Source organism: Rhagoletis pomonella, unplaced genomic scaffold, assembly GCF_013731165.1.
Source record: "Rhagoletis pomonella isolate Grant_MI unplaced genomic scaffold, Rhpom_1.0 Rhpom_scaffold_00004, whole genome shotgun sequence".
Lineage (NCBI taxonomy): Eukaryota > Metazoa > Arthropoda > Insecta > Diptera > Tephritidae > Rhagoletis > Rhagoletis pomonella.
The window spans coordinates 51,201,515-51,216,867 of record NW_023458558.1 but is presented as its reverse complement, the minus strand read 5'-3'; the positions used below and the strand labels follow the sequence as shown (position 1 = coordinate 51,216,867).

The window sequence follows — 15,353 nt, the reverse complement described above, 5'->3', positions numbered from 1 at the left end:
TGGAGTCGTACATACGCTCGCTCGTATATAGTATCTATGTGCATACTACAATCCCATTCACATTGCAAGTGCCACAATGCAGTTGCACATTTATTGCAGCGCGTGAATTTGCACTTATTTATTTTTTTTGCTGATTTTCTGACTTTCTTTGAAATCCTCGCATATTTTCCATTCGACAATCCGCATTCATCCTGCCTGCCACTGCTGACACACACCGGCGCGGCGGACGTAAGAATCAAAATTGCATTGCCACTGTGGCGGAAAACTGTGGTCGCCACTGTCTATACTCAACGTTATTAACGTACAAACTACATATACATATTTGTTTTTTTTTCCCGCTGCTCGTCGTCTCAAAGGCACTGCTCGGCGTCAGCTGAATGCATTCTCAGACCACTGACTGGGTGTCTATGTGGTGTAAAACCATGAATGATCATATTGCTATCAGCAAACACGTACCACGTAGGGCGACCGGAAGGCGCTGAAAGCCCCAACTGTGCACCGGCGGCACGTACTAGGTATGTACATACATATCTATTAACTAGAATGCACCAATTTTACTATCTATGCGAGCATCCGCTGAGTAGAAATCAGCAAAAAGTTATGATTAACTTATTTTGGTCTGGCATTCGTAGATTCATAAATACAGTGGCGGACGAAAAATTATGTCATATTGAGTAATTAAAATACATATATAATAAATAAAACATTTATTTCCTCTTTTTGATTACCGCCGTGAAAACCTAAGCAATTTGGGCTGTTTCTTTTTCATGCTATGTAACTGACGCCAATTGAAAGTTGCAATTAACGCTAAGTCCTTTTTTACGTAGCACTTCTATTTCAAAGGATTCCCTCCTAAGCGCGCGTCACTACATATATTGAATATATTGAATATATTGAATATTGAATTGGGGACAAAATGAGAACAAAAGGTTTGGCTACGTTTCCGAAAAGAACAAAATGCGAACAAAACTCTCGGGTTCTCAAGAAGAACAGAATGAGAAAGAAACTTTCGGGGAATGTTTTCAATGAGAACAAATTGAGAACGAAAGTATCGAGAACGTTTTCAAGGAGGATGAAATAAGAAAAAAAAATCTGGGGACCATTATGCTATAGAACAAAAGGATAATAAAAACTGTTGAGAACTTGACGTTAAGACTGATAGCCGCGTCTGCGTGTTTGGATCGTTTCAGTGGGAACAACGATTGTTAATTCTAAGCCGGAGAAAATCTTGATCACTTAAATTTCCAGATCGTTTATGGAATAGGTTTTCATTTCCTGTGCAGGAAAAGTTCGTGTCTTAACACTTTCGTTGACTAAATCCTCTCAGTACAATGGATTAGCCGCTAATATTAAAAATCTGAAAATTTGTTTACCGGCTAATTTTGGGTGTCATTGATTTCAAAAATACAATCCAAAATTTTGTAAAACTCTTAGTTTTTCCGTTATTCAGCATAAATAATTTTTATTTTTTCTTTTGCGAAATACATTTCGAAACTAAGAATAACATTTAACATATTTTTCAGATCTCAATTCCACTGAAAAATAGTTAATTCGTTCATATATACTATGCTATCAATATCGATTTTTGTGAAACTTTTCACTTTTGTAAAAAACACGGTCAATTTCATTCCGGAAATACTATAAAAGAAATGCGGTGAACAAGAATAATATACCTATCTTAAAATAACTGTTAATTTAAAAACAAAAGCTCTTATTTAAGAAAAAAAGAACTTTATGTACAAAAAAAGTTTGGCCAATATATTGGACGATCGTACTGAAAGGATAAATTTGCATAGTTATGTTTCCGTTCTTTTTTGATATTCAAACATTTCCAACTAATGAAACGCTATGAAAACAATTTTGTTCCCACTTCCATTCTTTGCGTTACGTTATTTTTAAGATATTGATTAGTTTAATATAACTGCATCACTAACTAAATTTTTACTAAATTATCGAAAATTTGTTTGTCAATATCTCAGAAACTAAAGGAGATATCTAAAAACTGATAGCACCGATCGAAAGACCTTATATATAACTACATCTAGCACTAAAAAAGGCAAAATTGCGCTTGCGCCAATCTTTTACCCAGAGTGTTTTATCTTCTGCGTTCCTAACTACTATCGTATTTCTTAGGCGGAGCTAATGGCTATCTCGAAGGCCGCAAGGCTGATGAAAACGCGCGCCATGGAGCGTTATTTCCTGAAATATTCATAGAGATTACCAATGAAAACCCAACTTTTCATATTCCCGGAATACTCTGGCTGGTCATAAATGCCCGACGCACTAAGACTCTACTTAACATAGGTCCGATTAACACAAATCGGAGGTAGATGCCCTTAAGGAGGTAAGACATCCACATGTTCTCCGGAGTTCTTACCGGAAATTGTCTGAAATAACACACGCAGTCAGACTAGGCGCACCCACCCTTGCATTACTACTGCAGAAGTTGCATGGACGAGGTCGGGGAGCAATCCATCCAAGATCTTCTCTACCGTTGACCGGCAGCTATTTCTTCGATGATCTTGATGACCATAAAGGAGTAGATATTGTCAGCATATGAACGAACTTGTTTTCTGAGCAAAGATAATCTATAAACCCGATGCTGAATCAAAAGACCCCTAGTCTAAATGGGGGGACCGCCGCTCAACCTAACCTAACCTACTTAACTCTACTAGAAATCAATTGGATTCATCAGTTAAATTCAAAATCTTATTTTGCGTGGCGTACGTCTTATCATAGCCGCGGCTGTAAGTAATTTCTTTGCATATACACATATGTATGTATGTAGGAATGTAGTACATACAATATACATAAGTGCGCATGTACAGTGACTCAATCAACTAACCACGTGTTAACTTTTTTTCACGATTCTTTTGTAATTTTTCTATAAAAATATTATGCAAGATTTAACCAAAATATAAATAAATATATAAATCAACATTTTTCTAAATGCACTGCATGAAAATTTTGTATTAATTTGAAACTTTTATTTATGTGGTTTTGGTTGAAGCTTGGACAATATTTTTATATAGAAAAATAACAAAAAAAAAACTATTTTGAAAAACATTGTGAATGAAAAAAAAAATCAACACGTGGTCACTTGTTTGAGTCACTGTATATACAAACACCTATACTCGCTACAATAGACACATTTTACTCTGAATTCATTCATTCAAATCGATTGAAAGCTGAAATTTCATTGTTAGTACAAAATGAAGAAGCAAAAGTGAAGTGAAAGGAGTGTAAAGGATCAGGCGAATATCCTGCAAAATCGAAGCAACAATAACACTTTGGAAACAATTGCGCAGTCCGTGTGTCAGCAGCCAATTTGCCTTTCGGAACCGACCGTCTGCCTGCATAAAGGTAAGTAAATATATGTCATACATACATACATATTTATGTATATATATGTATATAGACATCAGTACTAATCTATGGAGGTGTGCTTGTTTGTGAATTTTTTGCTCTATGACGCTACTTTTTGGCGCGAGGGTTAAGCACAACGCGGCAGAGCAGCGGTGAAATATATTTTGCGGCTGGTGCAATGACGACGCAGATTGGGATGCGCTGGCGAAAGGCGCTAACCACATACAAACATACATATTTTGATAGCTGCATACATGGTGTTTTAAGGGTGCATGCGGGGTGGCTATGGAAGTATGCAGAAAGCGGCGAGGTAATATTTTCAGCATGTGTAGCAACTACTAAATACCTTAGTTTGGTAATTTAAATGTAAAAGTACTGAAGCCTGCCCATTACTTTGTGTGCCTGCTAGGGGGATGGGATTAAGACTGCGTGAATTAAGGCCGCCTTCTTATATCTTCGGCGGCGTAATATCATTTTTTGATCGTGGCCTTATTTCACTTTTCAGCTGAATTATTTCTGCGCAAAAATACTGTGGCGTAGCCGGAGTTGGACTGATGAGGGTTTTTTTTCTAAGCGCGGCCAAAGGAAGCCAACGCGGAAAGGTGCCTGAGTTGGACTGATAAGGGATATTTTATATATATGCGCCTATTAATATTATCGTAGTATTTCCAGTGGCAATTTATTGATCGTAAATCTGCTAATATCAAAACAAAATATCTTTTTGACCTTGAAATCGTTAATAATTTGCCACAGAAAAGCAATTCGCATCTCCAAACGCATGCATATATGTATGTAAATACTCACACAAATACATCTTAGTACGCCAACAAGTAGCGTTCTCTATAAACATATCTTTCGCATGCTCACCTGCCATATTTCACCGCTTAGTTCCGGCATCAGAGGCGCCTTCTTCCGGTCAAGTGGTACGCGCGCTTATAAATAAACATTAAAAATATGTATGTACTTACGAAAATAGAATATTTATAAAGAGCGCAAAATATAGCAGTCATAACAGCGCCGTATGCACACATAAACAGAACAAAAAAGGAAAAAAATGCTACTCGGGGGGCAAAAAACGAAAGCGCGTTGCTGTGCCATTTACGCTTAAGAATATATATGTATGCATATATATATATATATATATATATACAAATATACACGCTGACTACTGGGCAATTGGCAACTGGCAATTGGCGAAAGAACAGAGGAAAACAAAAACATTTTTTATGAGTTTGCAAATTTTTACAAGACAACAAAAAAGTAAGCTCCTACTAAAAACGCGAAACACGCGAGCAAAACAAAAGCGGTATTGTTGTTTACAACGCGCGCAGCACGTTTCCGTCGAAAATTAGCGCATGCAGGCAGAGAACATAGCATACAGCCATAGAACGTGTATTATTATAATGATTATTATTATACATGTTCTCTGAAACAAGTCGCAGACTAGCATGTTTGAATGTTCGGCGAGCGTGCGAACATCCAACATGCAGCGCTGAGAGAAATTCGAATCCAACAGTGTTGCCTTTCGTCGGTAAAAGGGTGAATGATGAAATAGGACGGCGTTAATAGCGCACTTAGTAGCAGAATTTTAAGCAGAAGATAGTCAGGTATTTTTGGAGCGAGTGAGTGCAATGAAAAGTTACGCTGTAGCAAGCGCTCTAAAAGTTTCCACTTTTCACAACAGCAATAGCAATAGCGCAGTTAGTACTATTCGCTTATTCCAAACCAGCGGTTTGTGCAAACCGCACGCCTTTACTACACTCACAAGCAGCCCTGCTACGTGCGAGCACAGCCCGCGATGAGTGCAAGTGAGATGCATATAACCGTGCTGTCGCACGAACGAGTGGAACATGTTGGATGTGAGATACTTTGGCAATTGAACAATCTCGAATTGGTCGGCCATTAATGTGCGGAAGAACGTAAATTTTTTCATTCGTATTTTGAACGTTTAAAAGGGAAGTTGTGTTTTGTCCGTTTCGTAGTGATTTTTACACACACACACTAATGTGTACATTTATATGTGTGCGTGTGTGTATCTAATATTTTTTGTATAATTGGCGCGTAGCAATAGAAGAGAAAATCTTAAATTACATTAGAAATTACAAAAGCGCCAAGTGACTAACTAAAGGAAATTGCAGTACCTACATACATACATACATACATAGTAAACGTTAAAGAACAAAGAAGTCGCGACAGAAAAATTGCATTGAGTACAGTGTAAGCGCAAAATATAATGTATAATTAAAATACAAAAAATATGTACAAAGTGAGAATTTTCCACCACGACCAGTGAAAAACGCCAAAGTACGTCCATATTACATACTACATACATGTGTACATACATACATTCATACTAGCATCAAGTGACAAAGCTTAATATACTTCAATAGAAAAAAATCAATAAAATAAAAACGAGGAAAGTAAGAAAATTGTTCAAAAAATCACATACAGTGAAAATACATATACATATACATATACGTGTAATAATAAGCGCATTACATGCATGTTTTATCAACGTAATATCGAAAGAGAAAAAATCGCATACAAATCCATAGTCGAAATGGCACCCTGCCAAGTGCATCCAGTTATAATTCATACGAGCAGCAGTGCCGTCAGCGCTAGAACTGCTCCGGTGCGTCCCACTGGCAGTGTGCGCCGAAATCTCTTCGGTCAGCCGGATCAACGCGAAATGGTGCGCACTTTCGACAATGAAAATGCACGTCAACGCAAACGTTTGGATAATTACAAAATTATTGAACCGATAGCGCAAAGCAAAGAAATCAATATCAATAAGGAGACGGAGCCTAGCAATGAATCTTTCCCTGGTTTGATCGCCAAGGAGTTGGAGGCACACGAAAAGGAAACGCAAAAACAAAAGTTAAAACAAAAGAGTAGTGGCGAAGCGTCGTCGTCGTCGTCGTTGACGTCGTCGTCGTCGTCGTCGTTGACGTCGTCGTCGTCGTTGTCGCTGAGTCAACGCCAGGAGCAGATTGAGATGACACCAACATTGTCGACAAAGGCTAAATTAAGAACGCTCCACACTAACAGTCGCGGCAACTGCGATGCGGCCAACGAAGATACGCGCTACAGGCCTTACATCAAACAGACATTAATTACTGGTGAGTGAAATTAAAAATAAAAACAAAAAAAAAATTGAATCTCTATTGTCATTAAAGCTAGTGCTTTCACTTCATTAATTTAATACAAACATGTACATATGTAACTCTCATAGCACCTGATTCTTCATTTAATTTCCGTTTTCTTTGTGCGCGGCGACTTCCTTGCAAGGACGTATTTATGAAGTAGTGTGTGAAGTATTTAGGTACATGCTTGTGTATTTTTTTGTTTTGTTTTTGGCTTGTTAAATTTCCGATTGGATTTGCCCGCAGCGTCACCGGAAAGTGTGCAAACTCTGCTTGGCGGTAAAATTTGTTCAATTTCAACCCCTATTGCGTAATCAATAGTGCAGTGTTGCCACGACAAATTTGCATTGCGCGGGCAATATGGAGTTTTTTTTCAGAAGACGCATGTGGAACCACCCTAGAGATGCATGCTGGAGATATTAAAAATGCATCATTTCCAAAAGGATTACGGCAATTATTTTATTTATTCCAATAAAAGGAAAATTTTCTCAGTCGAAAAGAGGCATAGAAAATTCCAAAAGTCGAAAATAATACGAATTCTTTTAATGAACATCTTACTCGTATGGTATCTTTATTTTTTTAATATTTTGTTCAATTCAACGATATTTGGCATTAATATAACACAACTTTTCTAGAATTGCCCTAGAAAGATATCGGCGGCGCCTTTGCGTGAAATTATATTTTGTGGCAAATACCAAATTTTACAAGAATGCGTTTATTCTGATTTTAAAATTTTTTTAGAATTTTCTTTAATTATTAATTCTTTAACCAACTTCCCGATGAGCTAGAGACTTGAGACTTAAAACTTAGCTCAGAACCCCATTACAAAACAATATGAAAGATAAATGAAGCGGGGGTCGATTTTTTTATTAGCCACTAATAATAGCTTGCCTTTAAAAAAATGTTTTTAAATTAATATCGCCAAAAAAAAAATCATTGTAACATACAATAAAATTAACACGATATTTTTTTGCGTACCTATAGGCGTTTCAGCTATATTAATTTACCAGTCAAAAAAGTCAATTTCAAAAAAATTTCGCTGAAAGAGATCGATTGATATGTAGTCACATAAAAAATATTACAAATATTGTTCACTAAAAATTTTGGGAGGTGAATGGATTGATTTTAAATTTTGAGAAGACATTGAGTTATCATCATTCTTTATAGCTTAGCAGATTGAATTATGGGCTACACGATAGCCAATCATCCGAAGAAATCAAATTCATTTAAGTCGTTCTTGGATGATAAGTTGTCGGGTCTTTTTAAAAGTTTTGTAATTTACATAAATGAAGCACCACACATAGAGGACCATATTGTATGAGAACAAATTTATTGCTACAGGCAACTTACACTTTCTACTAGCATTATTACATTCAATATTTTAAACTTGCCTTGCTCTATCAGGCAAAGGCATTGCTACGAAAAGAAAAACCTATCGAAATAGCAAAACGTTTTTCATGAAGCATTCTAGTTTATGTACCTATAGGGCAACCAAGTCTTGTAACGCTATATGCTTGTAGGTATGTATGTACATATATACTTATGTACCTACCTTTGGTTAAATCTTAATCTATTAATGTGCACATGTCTTTCTATATAAAATTTGTAGATTCACACAGATATTTTTTTTTTTGGCGCGCATTATAACACAGGAGCCTGTATACATATGTCATACATAGATACATACATACGCATTTGCGTCTATATTTATTTCACATTTAGGTATATGTAGGTATATACATTTAAAAATTTCTATCCCTTTACACTGCACACAATAAAATCTCATTCCTTTGCAAGGTGCATTCACCGAGATTTTATTTGTAGGCATAAATACATATATACATATGTACGTGTGTATATATCCACACATATATTCGGCGCATTTTCATTTGGGCGCCAAAAATTTTAAATAGTTTTTATGTGTGCATAAGTTTTGGTGCTGCTTATCCGACTTCAGGTGTCCTCCTTTCATTTTCAAATTCTACTTACATATATACATATGTATCTATGTATACATATGTATGTATATAAAGACATTTTCGATTTTATTTGTACATTCGTACAATTGCCTCTTCCTATGACACTTGACGTAGGCCATAGTTTTTGAAATTCTTTGGTGCCCATACTAAATAACCCAGTAAACATTTGGAGAATTTGGAGTCATTAAGGGGCCCGTACGTTCAAAAAGACCACATTTACAGAGTCCGAAATTAATAAGTGCATCCCTTCCTCCGAAGGTCGACTTCTTGGTCTCAGATATGGCTCATTTTGGACTCTTTTAAGGCTCTCAATTGACTATTTCTTGGCCTCACATACACTTTAAAAAGTTCATGTAAAACTGCTACTAAGAAGTGTTTATTTTTCAACCAGAATACATATGTGTAGACATACGCCTAAGATTTTTAAGATTATGCATGGGATGTTTAAAATAATTTCAAACCATTTTTGAGGCTCTTATATGAAGTAAGTTCGATATTTTTTTAAAGAAAATAATAGCACCGTCCATAAAGCAAAATTTCAAAAATCATAGCAATTTTTTAACAACTTCAAACTTGCATGCCTATAATTTTCCTAAAGAACTTTATTAAAAAGGTGCAAGTTTGTATGCACATTTATTAAATTTTCCTGAGTTTTGCACACAGTTTATAGTTTTTATATTTATGTTTTTTTTTTGTAGTATGAACTATATTTATATACAAAATTATCGAAAAGAAGTTATATAAAATTATAAAAAATTATTCATTAATATTTATAACATATTTTAATGGGTTTGATTGGTAATTTTTCAAGTTTTACGATGTTTTTAATTTTCATAATTTCAGATACTTCAAAATGTTAAAATTAAACGATGGAAATGTTTTCTTGCCAAAACGATCGAACCTTGTGTAATAAATCTTGTGTCACCAAATGAAAAAAATTGCATTGAGTAAAAGATGACTATTATTTAAGAAACTAAAATTCCATTTTTACAATTTGTTGGGCAAACTCGAAATTATTGGCAAACTCGATATTCATTCTAAAACTCTTATATATGTATATATAATATATAAGTATGTGCATAAGAAGTACTGTATAAAAATCTGCCATGCCAATATTTAATTACATTAAAATAATATGAGTTTTAAATTAAGTGCGTATGGCGCTACGGGGCGTATACGTGACATACGCAGCTACGGGTATATGAGCATGAGTGGTTAATTTTATTTTTCATTTAAATACAATTTAACGTTGGAATCTTGCTCTTTATACAAAACTGATGATAATGCATTTTCTAATATAACACGTTTTTGGCCAAAAAATTTAGCAACTCGTGAGATTTGCTTATATAAGAGTCACACAATTTTCGTTGTTTGAAACTCTTATTACTTACCTACCTAGGACTATTTTCGAACTCATATGTACATTCAGAACGCTCCGAATATGTTTACGGGGAACATATGCATACATATGTATGTATGCCGGTACATAAATACATAAATATTTATTTACAATATGTATGAATGTTTGCATTTTGGTTTTTCGCGCCCGAAATTATTCCCGCCTTAAAATCTTGCCGGACACATGCTAGCTGCCGCACAGGCTTTTCTTGCAGCAGCAATTTTATTGATGGTACTAGTACATATATACATACATACATACTATATATACCGTCACAGCCACTTGCCGTCGGCGCGCTCCTTTACGAACATACATACATAAATATGTAGGATACGTATAAGAAATTTTGTCAATAAAAAATTTGGCGGGGAGATGGAAATACCACTACCATCAACATGTGAAACTAGCAGATACAATCGTATGTGTGAAAAGACAGCGTAACCGAATGTTTTTGTCACATTTTGTTTGTCCGACTTTTCGCCATGCTAAACTTACTACTATTGTATGTGTGTGTATACATATATATATATAAATATTCTCGTTACATACATTAGTTTGTTTAATTTTGTTTTGCTCGTGTGTTGCCAATTTTATTGGCGGCTCGGCGGTGAGTGGTCACATCTACATACATATTACATAAGCATATTCATACATTTATGTATGTATGTACATATGTATATTCATACGTATGAATGAATGAATTCGGTTTAAAAATAATAAACTAAAAATTATCAGATTATTTCGTATTTACTAGAACGAATTGCGTTATTTTTGTCAAAGGGGCGACAAAGGCCAGTTTTAATTTTGTTGATATTTCGACATTATTATAATTGTAAAAAAATATTTTAATTGTATCTGTAGTACTTACATTGATACATATGTACTTATAATATAAAGGGTGATCCAAAATTTACGCAAGTTTTGAATTAAATAAAGCAATTTAGGTAAAAGATTACCCAGGTTTACAAAAGAAAAGTTTGTGCACATTGAACCTCTATGTCACTATGCTAACCTCCATCACGTCAGGTTTGATGCGATTTGAAGGTGATGTAGGAAAAATTCGTTTAATAAACATAAAAATTCATATTTATATGGATCAGATGCGCATTCAGCGCAGGGATATAGAGGTTTGGTTCAATTTGTAGAAAATTTCTTTTTTGTAAAATTGTGTTATTATTTTCAATTGAATTTAATGTTAAAACTGGCATAAGAAATAAAATCAATTTTCACTTCAATTGCGTCTTAAGCCTCCAGTGAATGGATGCTCCTAACGAAGAGAATCTATGGACAAATAAAAAATTTGTGAATGGGGACAATTGTTGTTTTTTTACATGAAAAACAATGTAAGCAAAAAAAAAACCAACGCGATACTTCAGCAACGTGAAACTACCACTTTTTTTATTGATATTCAATGCAAAATGAGTTTGCACTCAAATCCGCTCATAAAGTTGCAAATTTGTATGCGAATTTATTAAACTTCCTGAGTTTTACACAAGATTTAGAAATTTAATTTTTTAATATGTATTGTTTTAGGATAAACTACATACAGTTTCATAAAAAAATTAACTGTAAAAACTTAAAATTAAAAAAATATTTGTGCGGGAATTCTGAAATTATTTCTTATTGTGGGTTACTCAATAACTTTTCCAAAAAGTACTTGCAGCGGGAGCGTACTTGAAAAATACAGTTTAAAGAAAATTATTAGAAAAAGTTATTGAACGTAAAACTAGTAAAAGCTTGGAACTTACGCCAGTTTGACACTTTCTGATGGTTAATTTTTGGCGTGCAATTTTCTTTTTGATTGGGAATATTTCCCAAATCAACGCGATTTTCTAGCGTGTCTTGAAATTTGCACTTAAACCTACTAAAATTTATTAAGGGGCTATAAAAATACAATCCTACAATTTTTCTAAAAAATTTCAATAACAAATTTTAAAATTTTTGGTTGTAATTGAATATTGAACCGACTTCAAAAAAGGGGATAAGGTTATCGATTCTTCGGAATATTTTTTTTATGTATGTTACTGCATAGCTTTGGAGCACTTCAACCGATTTCGGTAATTCTTTTTACATCGGAAAAGTACGCCTAAATTTGTATATGAGAATTGAAGTCGGCTGTGTTTTTTTCTTATAAATTACTTGTTATAATTTGTGTACAAAGTTTGAAATGTCGATTTATATTGGTGCTGATTGTATAAAAAATAATAAACTAAAAAAAAGAAAAATGGCCAAAAATCGTCAAAATATTTCTGTTTTAAAAATCAAAAATACATATATGCATACATATGTGAGCCGTTTATTTTGAACTTTTGTATTTAAATGACCGGTTGCTTGTAACTGAATGCGTGTGTAAATATTTCTATCGTCATAAACTAATGACAAAATCTTTTAGCGTCAGTTGATGACGTTGAACAAAATAACCGACGCGTCCAGATACAAGTAATCGGTGATTTAAGTACAAGAGGCGTGAAGTGACTTATGCCACTTTCAAAATAAACGGCTCATATATATTTCTTGATCTCCTGATCTGACTGCTTTTCTGCTGTCTACTTCTTAGTTTGACATATACATACATATGTTTGTATGCAAATATGCACATTCATAAACACATATTCATGCAGCTTCGATATTTAGTGCTGAGCCCGCCTTTTTTCCTAAATGCTACTTTTTGTCACCAATAAACGCGCTCAATCTATTTTTTGGCAATCATTCAATGCATACAACCAAACATAAAAGAAACCTAAATTAAATAACAAAAAATTAAAATAAACACGAAACAAACACCAAAATGAAAGTGGCAACGAAAGAACGTTGAAACAAAAACATAAACTGCAAAGATCATAAAAAAAAAAAATATGCCAAAAATAAAAGTTACTTTTTCGATGGCTGCAAAAACAACGAATCACAAATACGAAACAAACACTAAAGTAGCGTGCGCTTGCCTACCCACATACTACATAGATAGATACATACATATGTTTGTGCAGATAACTACAATCTCAATCTCAATAACAACTTACCCGTCCGTAGTATGAGCGCAAGAATAATACAAAAAATAAATTTGTCAAATGGGCGCCAAAAAATATTTGTTAGCAAAATTCATTCTGTAGCACCACAAATGAAACGTAAATTTACTTTTCGCGTAAACAAGTCGTCCGTCGTCATACAATTCCGCCAATAGAGTAGCGTTAATGCTAATCGCTATTTTTTCGGTTTCACTTTGACGCTGCTTTGGCTGTGCTTTTCTATGATCGCATATTTTAGTTATTATTCGTTTTACTTATATGTACATACATAAATATAATTGGCCTTATCAGTTTCTATTTTGGAGACTTTCTTTTGAGTGTTAAATAATACCTACGCGCGCCACTTTTTTCAAAGTCAGTCTGGCTGTACCAAAAAAATATGCACTGTGTTGTTGTTTTTATTTTTTATTTTATTTTGTTATTGGCTTTAGACTTATCAGTATTGTTTGTATGGAATATTTTTTTATTTATTAAGAATCACTAATGAAAACTCCAAATAGCACAAGGAGACAGGTGAAGTATAAAAGTACAGCTATGTTTGGTAGCGTATGACTCAAAAGCATTCATTGTCAATTAAACTTATTTAACTTTTTGTGAGGTTTTTGTTGCTGTCAAACTTTCGATTTTATGTATAGTCTGCGCCAACGACTAAATGTACAAATTTAATGAACAGACACTTGCGTAGCAATTTTACATTGACTGATTTTTTATTGGTTTTAAAATATGTAAATCTGATTAAACTGAACTTTTTTTGTGAAAGACGAAGAAACAAAGATAAGGCCATATAAATATGTAATAAAATGTTCAGCGTAACGAGCTACATATGTCAATTTAGCCATGCTCTGTCTATATGTCAGTCGATCTGAAAGTTGGTACGCGAGCGTCTTTTTATGATGTACCAATGCTCTGTTGGAACCGACGAGATTTTGCGCTATCGGGCCTAGAAAGTTTTTTATAAAGAAAATTATCAATCGACCACAAATATACAGCGTGGCGACGAATAACTGTTACCCAGGTTTTTTGAGAAATAAAAGGGTCCTTTATAGATTTAGCGAAAAAAAGGTATTTTATTGTAAATTTTCCACAGATTTTACTTTAGTTGTATTAATTAGTTTTAAAATTTTAATCCTTATTTACATTTGCTAGCAGTGTAAACTTTGCGAGAAAAGTTCATTTGACACGCAAGTCTTTTTCAGATTTATTTTTTTCTTAGGCTTTTTATAAAAAACGACAAAACAAGGAAAAGCTGTATAGGGTTGGTCGAATGAATGGCCGTCCTAGCCACCGAGGTCTTATGTAGGACAAAACAGGGGGAGTATAAGAGACTCAAAATGGAGAAAATTAGCCTATGGTTATAGAAGATATGGAATAAATTAAATGAGGGAAAAAAAAAAAAAAAGTTGAGGGAAATTTTTCCCTGGGAAGCACTGCAACCAACCTCACAATTGATTTAACAAAGGAATCGTAGTAATTATCTGTTGCGGTGGCGCTGCGATCTTTCAAATCTACCAGTAAAATTCTTACGGAATCCCGAAACATTGTAGCTATAATCTTGTTTTGAGAATGAGTAACCCTTGCTTTTTTTGTCGGCGTGGATCATGATAAAGAACCATGATTTAATGGCCAGTAACAATTGAATTGAAAACTTTTTTCTGGCGGCCTTCACAAACAGATAAAAACCAAGTACCCCCAGCCACTTGCCCCTTTCTTGTTTACATATCCAAATTTTCTTGTAAGATTTTAAGCACTGTTGTTTTTGAAAACCAAGTATTAGCTACTAATTCTTTAGTTTTTTACGCTGTGCATTTTTCAGTAATGGCTGCTCCGTAATGGTGTTAGATGGTAGTCCTGGACGCGGAAACCGAAGAGGGAAGAATATCCGTCCCTCTTTTTTCTTAAAACTGGAATCACATTAAACTTTTGTATGGCTGACAAATCTTATTTGGCTAGGCCAGAAACTTTGACACCTTACCAATATATGTATGTAATATGTATGTACATACTGTTGTCCGCAAAATAATAGGACTACTGCGATATTTTGATCACTTTTCACTATTTTGCTTTTGTTTGTTTAATGTTTATTAATTTTTTATTTAAGTATAGTTCATTATCTAAAAAATTTGATGAATTCAAATTTCAAACTTTGTGCACAAATTATATAAATATGATGTAGGTATAACAAATTTTCACAAAATCTCAGCCCTTTTATTCAGCATTGTTAAAAAGTACGCTTTTGTTTATCAACATCAAATTATATTAAAATTTAATTGACCATAAAACTGCATACCTTAATAGGTAAAAAGTTTGAAATTGTTGCGAAAATTTGTTGAATTTTTATAATTTTAGTAAAAAGTTTAAAATTCGGATTTATGTGCTTTTTGCTCGATAATGAGCTTCACTTTTGAAAAAAGTTAATAAACATTAAACAAACAGAAGAAAA

The 15,353-nt window shown here is 34.0% G+C and overlaps 1 protein-coding gene across 1 annotated transcript in view; it reads left to right on the top strand.

Moving 5' to 3' along the window:
* The first annotated feature begins 5,293 nt into the window (after positions 1 to 5,293).
* The window catches only part of LOC118737748, a 24,590-nt gene continuing 14,530 nt past the window's right edge, over positions 5,294 to 15,353 (top strand). The window contains exons 1-2 of the mRNA XM_036468480.1: positions 5,294 to 6,304; positions 6,335 to 6,485. Of these exons, the coding sequence (XP_036324373.1) occupies positions 5,870 to 6,304; positions 6,335 to 6,485 (586 nt within the window). The 5' untranslated portion in view covers positions 5,294 to 5,869. The remainder of the gene's footprint in view (positions 6,305 to 6,334; positions 6,486 to 15,353) is intronic.